This window comes from Phaseolus vulgaris, chromosome 7 (genome assembly GCF_051622355.1).
Source record: "Phaseolus vulgaris cultivar YP4 chromosome 7, ASM5162235v1, whole genome shotgun sequence".
In the NCBI taxonomy this organism is placed as follows: domain Eukaryota; kingdom Viridiplantae; phylum Streptophyta; class Magnoliopsida; order Fabales; family Fabaceae; genus Phaseolus; species Phaseolus vulgaris.
Window position 1 is genome coordinate 42622863 of NC_143504.1, and position 11782 is coordinate 42634644.

The 11782-nt window shown below is 33.6% G+C and overlaps 1 protein-coding gene across 1 annotated transcript; it reads left to right on the plus strand.

Annotated features, from left to right (window-relative positions):
* The first annotated feature begins 9011 nt into the window (after window positions 1-9011).
* On the plus strand, window positions 9012-10364 carry LOC137828222 (peroxidase 65). Its single transcript, XM_068634700.2, has one exon. The coding sequence runs from the start codon at window positions 9220-9222 to the stop codon at window positions 10201-10203; it is 984 nt and encodes a 327-aa protein (XP_068490801.1). The 5' UTR covers window positions 9012-9219; the 3' UTR covers window positions 10204-10364.
* Window positions 10365-11782: the final 1418 nt, after the last annotated feature.

Below are 11782 nucleotides of genomic sequence, written 5' to 3' on the forward strand. Positions count from 1 at the left end.
CTTTTCTACAATTCAAAATCTTTCCTATATAATATACAATCATTAGGACAAAGAATCTTTTTGGCCTCATAATTACGATTTGGTAGATTATCTCCATTTGAAAGCATATCCTTCAACAACTGAAGCAATTCCGTGAAGCTTTTATCAGTCCATCCATTTATTGTCTTCAAATTCATCAATCTTAACATCGTCAACAACCGTGTGAAGTTAGTTGATCCAGGATACAATGGAGTCTCTGCATCGCTTGACATACTTCCATATCCATGCGCTTCTGTAGAAGACTCAAATCCCATATCACAAATCATGTCCTCCAATCGATCATCATCTACATAATCATGTATTGCATCATCCATGGTGGACCCCGCATATTCTTCAGTTACGGAAACACGTGGTAAATTTAATAATTCACCATGCCATGTCCAAGTTGTATAAGATCAAAGAAAACCATAACATAGAAGGTGCTCCCCGATTTTCTTAACATCCATTATCCTTAATTAACGCACAGACACCTAATCTTTGCTCCATGATGACCACTATTATTCGCGTTACATCAAATTGTATAAATTCTTCTACTCCTCTTTCGTACTCATTGTTGAAAATGAAGCTTTGATGTCTTTAAATCCCTAAAGACAACTTCAAGACCTTGTTGTTATGTTTAGGGTTTAGTTCTAGGTAGTTTAGAATTTTCTTAATCCACTCCTAATCAATTCAGAACTAAATCAATCTGGTTTTAAAAAGAAAAATGTTTTTTTTTCAAAGCTAAGTGAAAAACAACTTGTTGATTTCTCGTTTTAATCGATTATTTTTCCTCATCCTGTGTGAAGGGTCATTTGAACTGTTTTGGTTTGGTTGGTTTAACTGTCAAAACCAATTCAACCGGTTAAATTGACATTTCAATCGGTTGATTTTTGAATTTCTTAACAACTTTTCATAAAACTGTTAAATCTGTTTTCAATTATTTACAAACTGTTTTAGCTCATGTTTAATTGATTAAAACGGCTAGTTTGATGAGCTATAAAGCAGTGACTACCCTTCTTATTTGAAAACACACACAACAAGTGATTCATAAAAGATTTTGTGAAAGTTTGGATTCAAGAAAGCAAGATTGCCTTGAGTTGTGCTTTGGTCAAAGAGTGGATTAGGAGCAACTGTGATCTCTTGTAATCAGGTGTAATTTGTTCCATACTCTCTTGTAATTGTTCCTTAGTTTGAATTCTTGTAAACTCTGTAACTGTAAGGTCAAAGGATTGTTCTGACTGTGTGTGTGTTAAGTCAAAGAGGGTGTGTGTTCTTAAGTGGTCAAGATCACCTCTTTCAGGTCGTGGTGTGTTGTTATCTGTTGTTGATTACCTAGTGAATACCGGATGGTTTTCTGGGGACTGAATGTAGCTCTGGTAAGGAGTGAACCAGTATAATTATTTGTGTGATCTTCTCTCTCTCTCTCACACACTCATTTAAAATCTGGTTGAATTGTGATTTTATCTTTGCTGCCATAAACAATCGGTTAAAATGCATTTTCAACCGGTTGTTTTTCTGATAACAGGTTTAACAATTCTGTTTTCTTGGTTGATTTGATTCTTTAATCTGTAAATGAATATCAATCTTCATTCTTAACCAGTATTTGCGAAAAACTTCCCTTAAACAATTCACCGCCCTCTTGTTAAGGCCATTTATTCTTACAATTGACATCAAGAGCTAGGTTCTTGAAATTTTCTCAAGTTCTATTTTTCAAATTTGTTTTCAATGGCTGACAAGTTACCTTCTGGGGAAGGAGCTTCTATTAATAGACCACCTTTATTTTGTGGTGTGAACTATCAATTCTGGAAATAGAATGCAATTTTTTATTCAATCTACAAATAAAGGAATTTTGGAAGCTATAGAGAATGGACCTTTTATTCCACAAGTAAAAAAAGATGATGTTTTTGTTGACAAGCCTTGGTTTGAATGGACTAAGACTGATAGTAAGAAAGCTAATTTTGACTGGATTGCAAATAATATAATAACTTCTGCTTTAAGTTGTGATGAATTTTTCAGGATCTCCCAATGCGCAACTGCAAAAGAAATGTGAAACATTCTTGAAGTCACACATGAGGGGACAAATGATGTTAAGAGGGCAAGGAAGCATGCTCTCATTCAAGAGTATGAAATTTTTAGAATGCAGAAGGGAGAAACTATATCTGAAGTGCAAAAAAGATTCTCTCACATTGTGAATCATCTTATGGGCCTTGGGAAGACCTTTAAGGAAGATGAACTAAATATAAAGATTCTCAAATGTCTGGACAGAACATGGCAGTCAAAGGTTACTACCCATATTAGAATCAAAAGATCTAACCTCAATGTCTACAACCTCTTTGTTTGGTAAGCCGAGGGAGCATGAATTAAAAATGAATCGTTTGTTTGTCCAAGAAAATGAGGACAAGCACAACAAAGGCATAACTCTGAAAATAGCTGGACATAGAAGGTGTCAAGACTCAAGTGATAGTGAGGAAGATACATTTAGCTTACTGTCAAAGAAGTTTAGCAAATTCTTGAGAAAGAACAGAAACAAACACCAATCTTCCAAAAGGTACAATTCCAAGAAACCAAGTGATTTCAATACTAATAAGTATACTTGCTTTGGACAGGGACACATCAAAGCAGAATGTCCAAACAATGAAGATAAGGAGACAACAAATTTCAAGAAAGGAGAAAGAAGAGGCAAGACAAAGAAAGTTTATATAACTTGGGAGGATAATGAAGTGTCATCCTCCAGCTCCTCCTCTAAAGATGTATAGGCTAATTTGTGCCTAAAATCTTCTATCTCAAGTAGTGTAAGTTCATCTTCTTCATCTAAAGGTGATAGCTATTATCAACTTCTTGAGGCTTTTAAGTAGACTCATGAAGAAGCAAATAAGCTAGTCCTCTTAAACAATAGATTGAAAGGTCTGAACAATTGGTTGGAAACAAGAGGTAAAATCTTAGAAAAAGAGATGGACAATTCCAGAAGTGATTTTGAAACACTTGATATCATTTATAAAAACAATTCTTGTAAGTGTAACTCGAGTTCTTGTGAAAATTGCAAAATCCTTGAAAACAAAGTTTTTTATCTCGTGAAAACTGTGGATAAACTCACCAAAGGAAAATCAAATTTTGAGAGTGTGCTAGCATATCAAAGTTGTGTGTTTGGAAAATCAGGTCTTGGGTTTTATCCACAAACAACCGATTGTTTTTTGCTTCTATTGTTCAAAGAAGGGCCATTCTGTCATATTTTGCAAAGCAAGGAAAATTCTTGTTCGTAGAGGCATATTGAAATAAGAATCTTAAAGGTTCTCATGATCAATCTAACATGAAAGGACCCAAATTCTTTAAGGGATCAAATCTTGTTATTTGATATGTTCTTTTTGCAAGATTTTGCTTCCATATTGAAGGATCTGTAGAATCTTGACTACATGGATGCATATGCTCAAGATATAGATTTATTTTTGCGGTTATGAACAACTTAAAGTCTGTATAGTGATCTTGAAGATCAATTTTTCATTTTTCTCTTCTTACACTTGAACAAACTGTATTTGAACCTATTCAGTGTTTTTGCAAATTAATTTTTGGCCTATCTGGTTCTGTATCTTCTCTAAATCTCATACAATCAATATGTGCTTTGATTTGTATCTCTAAATTTTGATTTCTGTTGAAGAATTTGATTTTATTAAACTAAAATTGCTATCACAAAAAATCAATCGATTGTTCTCATGAAACAACCGATTGTTTCTGCCTTGACAACACTATGGTTAATTCTACTTTAATTCTTTATGCCTTGATTCGTATCTCTGATCACTCTCAGAGTCGTTGGTGGTCAATGATGCATTAATTACAACTTTGAACATGTTATCTTTGTGCACTTACTGTCATTTATGGAATATATTCCCACATATCTTGAAAATTAAAAACTTTTTAGGCTAGGTCAAATCAGCATGTGATCTTTATTTGTTCCTTCTGTTAGGGGACTGACAGCTTGCTTTATTGCACCTGAACAAATTCTTTTTTCTCTAGGAAAATAACTCACTAAATGCCAAATCATGAAACTGCTTTTTTGCCTATATAACCTTGGTTTGTGCAGTTGTTTTTCTTTACAAATTCAACCCATTGATTTTCCTTTGTATTCACTTCAAAGGCTACTGTCTATCTTCATTTCTTGCTGGAAATCAATCTCTTCTCCATGGACTCTACACCACCCATTGCAAAAAGAATAAAAACCAGGGCTGTAAGAAGGGGAGGACATTTGGAAAGCTGGTTTTCTGGAGAAGGAGAACAAATACATAAATACCTTCATGAGATAAGTAGGAAGGTAATCAATAATCCAAAGTTGATTTCCTTCAACTGGATGAAGCAGAAAAAGCTCATGGAAGTAAGGAACTTGTTGAAGGAGCAAATGCTAAAAAGATTTCTTGAAATGTCTGGAAACATATATCTAGATTTGGTAAAAGTCTTCTGCACAAACCTTCAATTTGTTGGTGATAATCTGTGTTCTCATGTGAAAGGGTTAGACATAGAAATTAATCATGATGTGTGGACTGTGATAATTGGGCTGAAGTATATTGGACTAAGGATCAACAAAGGCAATATAGGAGTAGTTGAAGAATTCAACAAAATGCAGTTTTACAAGAGCTATCTCAAGGATCCTCTCTCAAAGGTAAAGAATTTTTTAGTAGGAGGGATAAAGATGAATGAGAGGCTCATTGCCTTCATCATCTCCTGGATGCTCACACCAAGGGGCAACAATCACTTCACACTTTCAGAAGAAGATCTGGTCCTCATATATTGTATCATGCACCAAGTAAAGCTCAATTAGATCCATATCTTCAAGGATCATATGCAAAAATCTACAAGGTTAAGTGATTATCACTACCCTTATGATGTTTTGATTTCTATGTTTCTGAATTATTTTGAAGTGGAGTTGGAAGATGAGCTGTCTGAAATTGTGAAGCTCTCAAGTGAAATCAACAATGGTTCTGTAAGTAATATGGGGTTTACCAAAGTTAATGGAAAATGGATTAACAAAGGAGGATACCAGGCTAGATCATCAAGTGGAGCACAGATTGAGGAACAAAATGAAGATGTTGCCACTTGAGATGAACCTGCAGCTGAAACTTTTGAAGCTGGACCAAGTGTTGCCACTAAACATGAAAGGATTACATCCATGACCCCATTTGAAAGACTCATGGTGAGTAGAATGGACAACTTTGCTGACAACCAAAGGAGCCTTTATGAACTGTGTGACACAAGGTTCCAGAGTATGGATACAAGGTTCCAGACCTTGGATGAACAGATTGAGGCAGTGCAAAACCAACTTTTTGAGTTGCAGTATGGGAAGGATAGTTGAAGCATACAACTTTTATAACAATTTCTTCTTTTTATGTTGTTTTTATCCCTTCTTACACTTTATTTGTGAAGACAAATAGGGGGAAAAGTGGCTTTGGGATTGTAATCATCTAATTCCTGCACTTATTCTCTTTAATAATTTCTTAGGTAGATGATAAACTGCTGAACTTTGATAATTTTAACCGATTAATCTTGTTTTTTAACAGGTTTTTTTTTTTTGCTGCTGCATGTATGTGTGTATCTGGTTTTCACACTGATTTGGTTGATGTACCTGTTTGGAAATCACCTAGTGGAAACTGGTTCTGTGATGCATGATATATCTGGAATAGATTATCTCTTATACCTGCATCTTTTTGTGATTGCAGGTTGTGCCAAATTCTAAATAGAACTTCCCAAAGCAACCCAGGGTTTTGTCTTCATCAAATAGGGGGAGAATTTTGAAAATGAAGCTTTGATGTCTCCAAATCCATAAAGACAACTTGAAGACCTTGTTGTTATGTTTAAGGTTTAGTTCTAGGTAGTTTAGAATTTTGATCCACTCCTAATCAATTCACAACTAAATCAATATGGGTTTAAAAAGAAAAATGTTATTTCAAAGCTAAGTGAAAAACAACCTGTTGATTTCTCATTTTAATCGGTTGTTTTTCCTCAACCTGTGTGAAGGGTCATTTGAACTGTTTTGGTTTGGTTGGCTTAACTGTCAAAACCAATTCAACCGATTAAATCGACATTTCAACCGGTTGATTTTTGAATTTCTTAACAGCTTTCATAAAACTATTAAATCTGTTTTTAGTTATTTACAAATTGGTTTAGCTCATGTTTAACTGATTAAAACGACTAGTTTGATGAGCTATAAAGTAGTGACTACCCTTCTTATTTGAAAAACACAATAAAGCAGTGACTACCCTTCTTATTTGAAAAACACACAACAAGTGATTCATAAAATATTTTGTGAAAGTTTGGATTCAAGAAAGCAAGATTGCCTTGAGTTGTACTTTGGTCAAAGAGTGGATTAGGAGCAACTGTGATTTCCTATAATCAGGTGTAATCTGTTCCATACTCTATTGTAATTGTTCTTTAGTTCGAATTCTTGTAAACTGTGTAACTGTAAGGTTAGAGGATTGTTCTGACTGTGTGTAAAGTCAAAGAGGGTGTGTGTTCTTGAGTGGTCAAGATCACCTCTTTGAGGTTGTGGTGTGTTGTAATTTGTTGTTGATTACCTAGTGAATACCGAATGGTTTTCTGGGGACTGGATGTAGCTCTGGTAAGGAGTGAACCAGTATAATTGTTTGTGTGATCTTCTCTCTTTCTCTCACTCATTTAAAATATGGTTGAATTGTGATTTTATCTCTACTGCCATAAACAATCGGTTAAAATGCATTTTCAACTGGTTGTTTTTCTGATAACAGGTTTAACAGTTATGTTTTCTTGGCTGATCTGATTCTTTGATCTGTAAATCAATATCAATCTTCATTCTTAACTAGTATTTGTGAAAAACTTCCCTTAAACTATTCAACCCCCCTCTTGTTAAGGCCATTAAATCTTACACTCATGACTTATGCGAACATAATTAATCCAATTTCGATCCATTATCTTCTATAATAGTCATTCAGGTGTTTTCTAATGAGTGTTCTATCTCACATTTGTCGAGAGTCAAATACCACGTATCAATTGTCGAGGTTCAAACACCCTTAAACTCAATACCAACACGATAATTCTATTCTAAACTAACAACTAACATAATAAAATTAATAATAAATGCAAATTATAATAAATACTAAATATACAAATTAAAAGTCATTAAATTAATTAAAAATATTAAATAATATAAATCTATCTACCATCTAATAATTTAATAATTCTATTCTAACCTAAAAACAAAAATAATATAAATTTTAAAAAATACAAATTATAATAAATAAAAAGTAAACAAATTAATAACATTAAAAAAAATGAAACAGTGGTGACGTTCGAGCAAGAAAACAAACAAGTAAGAGAAACGAAAAAAAATATATAAACCAATGGTAAAGAACAAAGTGAGCTCGAAACGAACTTACAATGACACAAAGAAGACAATGAAGGGTCGCAAAAGAAGAGAGGAAGCACGAGAGCAGAAACAGAAAGAAAACGAAGTGCCAAAAAGAAAACAAGTATGAAAGCGTAAGTGGCATGTTTCAGAGTTAGGGTAAAAAATGTTTTAAGAATGCGGCTATTAGGTAAAGCCACATTCTTAAACAAAACACTGTGATTTAAGAATGCGTCTATTAGGTAGAGTCGCATTCTTAAATAAAACACTTTGTTTAAGAATGCGGTTATTACAAATAGTCGCATTCTTAAATGAAGTTAATTTAAAAAATGTCACCGCGTTTTGAATGACAACGTCTGACTGTAAAACTGTATTAAATAAAGGGTCGTTGTTTTTATATTTTGTACTAGTGTGTAAAATTTTATTATGAGTGGCTAAACTTACCCTGTAGGGATTAAAAAAAATGTGATATTTCTTAAGTTGTTGTCATTTATGAATGCGTATTTTTATTTGAGATTTGAATTTCTTGGGTTTGATAGTATGGTTAATGCTAAATGGTGAGGAACAACCATTGATGTCCTTTGAGCATGAATGAGGCTAGAAGGCGAGATCATATATCTGAACCCTAACAAACCAATCATAGTTCTCAATGGTTGCAAAGTGCGGGTTGAGACTATAGTGAATTGTTCCATCTTAATATAGAAATAAGCTATAACAAGACAAGAAATTGATTGTGATAGTTTATTATTCTATATAATTTCATATGATGAATTTTCACTCAATATTTTTTTTAGATATTTTTAAGAAAAAAAATTGCCAAAAAAACAAAAAAAAAATCAATATTTTCTAGTAATGTATTTTGTTTTTACTGATTTTAACTAAATGTGGTCAAATATTTTTTTATGAAATCATTGAAATGTGATTAATAGAAAATTAACAATTTATTCTATTTTTTAAAAAGTTATATTTTAGTGATACTTCAAAGAAAAGTATATTATATACTACAGTAAGTGAAATCCATTTATTGTAACATTAAATAAATGTAACTAAGAAAATGTTAATAAAGGTAATAAACGATGTAGTGATATGAAAAATTCTATCGACTAATATTGCAAAAACTTATATGACTTCACAAGAAATATATTAAAACTATAATTTATTAAATATGTTTTTAATATTCTAAAATATTTAAAACATTTCTTCAATAACAACATAAATAAGTATTGTATAAGATTTTAAAATTGATAAGGATAAAAGTTAGAGTAATTGTTTAAAATGTTGTATAAGATTAGGCATATTGAATATGATTATTAGGCATAGTTAGGTGTGTGGACATATAATTTGGGTGGAGGAGAATGAAAGGTGTAGGGAAGGGAAGAGAAGATAATAGAATGGATTCTAAAAAAGTGTAGTTTTTGTGGGACAAGCGCATTGGACGCCGAAAGACCCAACTTTCAAGGCTGGAAGAGAAGGCAAAAATCACCAGAAAAACAAAGGGCATTCCTATTATAGTAAATCAGGACACGTTGATGGCATGAAAAGTAGGGAAAAGAAGAAACCAGAGAAACATTGAAACGAAAGTTGAAGTCAAAAAAGGTGGAGGACAATCTCCTTAAACCCCTCCCTCCCACGCCCTTTTATCCCAAATCTATTAACTTCCCCCTAAGCCCTTGCTTCTTCTCAAAGGGGCACTCATTTTTTCTCTCCCATACCAAATAACCCAAGAGAGGAAGACAGAAAGAGAGTAACACATCTTTTTGTTCTTGACCCTTCTCTTGGCACAAACACCTTCTTCTTCTTCTTCTTTTTCTTCTTCTTCTTCTTTTTCTTCTCCCACCATGGGTTTCCCAATCCTCTTCCTTCTCTTCCTCTCTCTCCCCTTCTCCTCTGCAAAACTCAACGTTGACTACTACAAAGAAACATGCCCAGAATTCCCGAAAATCGTCATGGAAAACATCTTCACCAAGCAAAGTACAAGCCCCGCCACAGCACCCGGTATTCTTCGCCTCTTCTTCCATGACTGTATAACCGATGGCTGCGACGGGTCCATCCTCATCTCTTCCAACGCCTACAACCCCCATGCAGAACGTGATGCGGACCTCAACCTCTCCCTCTCCGGCGATGCATTCGACGTCATAGTCAAGATCAAGAACGCGCTGGAACTTTCATGCCCTGGCATAGTTTCGTGTTCTGACATCGTGGCACAGGCCACGAGAGACCTTGTTAAAATGGTGGGTGGACCCTTCTACCCGGTGAGGCTGGGGAGAAAAGATAGCCTTGAATCTAGCTCTGCCAAAGTGGCCGAAAGCCTACCCACGGCAGATATGACCATGGATAAGATCATTGAGAAGTTCACGAAGAAGAATTTCACGGTGAAGGAGATGGTGGCTTTGACTGGCGCACACACCATAGGGTTCACGCACTGCAAGGAGTTCATCAATAGGATCTACAAGTTCAGCAATACCTCTGATGTTGACCCCTCCATGCACCCTAAACTGGTGGCTGGGTTGAAGTCAGTGTGCCAGAACTACACCACTGACCCCTCCATGGCTGCATTCAATGATATGAGAACACCAGGGAAGTTTGACAATGCTTATTACAGTAATGTGAAGAATGGGTTGGGGCTCTTGAGCTCTGACTCCATGCTGGCTGTGGACCCAAGAACCAAGCCATTTGTGGACGTCTATGCAAAAGATCAGCAAGCTTTCTTCAAGGACTTTGCAGATGCAATGGTGAAGCTTTCTGTCTTTGATGTGAAAACTGGCAAGCAAGGAGAAGTCAGGACCAGGTGCGACCAGTTCAACAACCTTAATACTGCCTAAGCAACATATATTATACCTACTGAGGTTGAAATTATTTGATCCTTCCAAACTACTAAACCTTTAAACCCCTGTGTTTATTATCTGTATCAATCTTTATATGATCCCTATTCAATTTTTTTATTTGTAAAAGAAATCAACAATATATATATATACATTCACTATATGCATCGTATAGAGATAATGTAGTTTCAGATCATAATATAATTTTTTGGGGTTTTGTGTATCTAGACAGCCATGAGTATATATTCTTATTTGTGTGTTTATTTGGAAGAAATATGTGAAACTTAATTAACTATTGTCTATGAATAAGGGCATGAGTACTTTTGAATTCTTTTTGCTGTTTCGTTTATTTTTGGTCTTGTGAAAGAGGTGAAAGCGCATGAGGCATGTGATGGAGAGAATGTAGTTTTACCCATCTCGTATTTCTTCTCCGGTGTTGCTTCTATAAATTATTTGATTTTGGATAAATGTTTTCAAAACTTGTTTAGAGTGGAAAATAATATAACTAAAAACAAGAATATTCTCAGCTTTTTAAAATAGAATATTCTTCTAACAGTATCTAACATAATAATTTTATATATATAAAAAAAATAGGATATTCTATTTTTAATTTTTAAAGTTAAACTTAGAAGAACCTACAAAACAAATTATTAAGTTTTCGAATTAAATAAAAATCAAGTGTGAACACGCGTATTTGTAAAAAATTTAAACCCTTAGGAATTAGCTACTCAAACACTAAAAAAAATTATTTCTAACGGGTTATTTTTGACATTTTTTTCCAGTTTTAACCCTCGTTAAATACGTTATCTGTGGTTTGTTTTTCTCCTAAAATATTCAGCGTTGCTAACAGATTATCGGCAGTGTTTAGGAATCCCTGAAAAATAATTATTTTCCAACGATTTTTAGAACCCTTGTTACTCCGACGATTTGGAAACCCTTGTTATTCCCGACGGTTTTCAAACCCTTGTTATTCTCGATGGTTTTCGAACTCACGTTATTCCCAACAGTTTTCAAATCCCCATTACTTTTAGGAGGTGCATATATAAAAAAGTAGGTGTCAAATGATAAAAAAGTTGAACAAAAATAGCCTAATGGTGTTCTCAAACCATGTGTTCTTCTTCTACCACCTAACACTAATACACTACCGCACTTCAATTTTTTTTATATACTTTCCATGATTTCGTAATACCATAGGTATAATTTCGTATTAATACAAAATATTTATATTAATATAAGAAATACATATTACTTACTAATTTATTCATCTTATTCATTAAGATCCATTTAGTGATCGGTGTTAAAATAACAAACATAAAAGGTTTAGGTTTGATTCTTATTATAAAAAAGTAAATTCATTATATTGATAATTTTTATCAAATAAAATTTATGAAAATAAACAATGCTATCATCTAAAAATTTAGATAATGTTTTCTTTTTCAACCAATGCAAATTTACTTATATTTAAAATGTAACCTATTATACATTGACCAGAATTCTAATACAACTATGAATTTCTTTAAGAAATGAAAACTGTAATACTATTTATATATTGTGTGCACTTGATGTATCTATTACATTT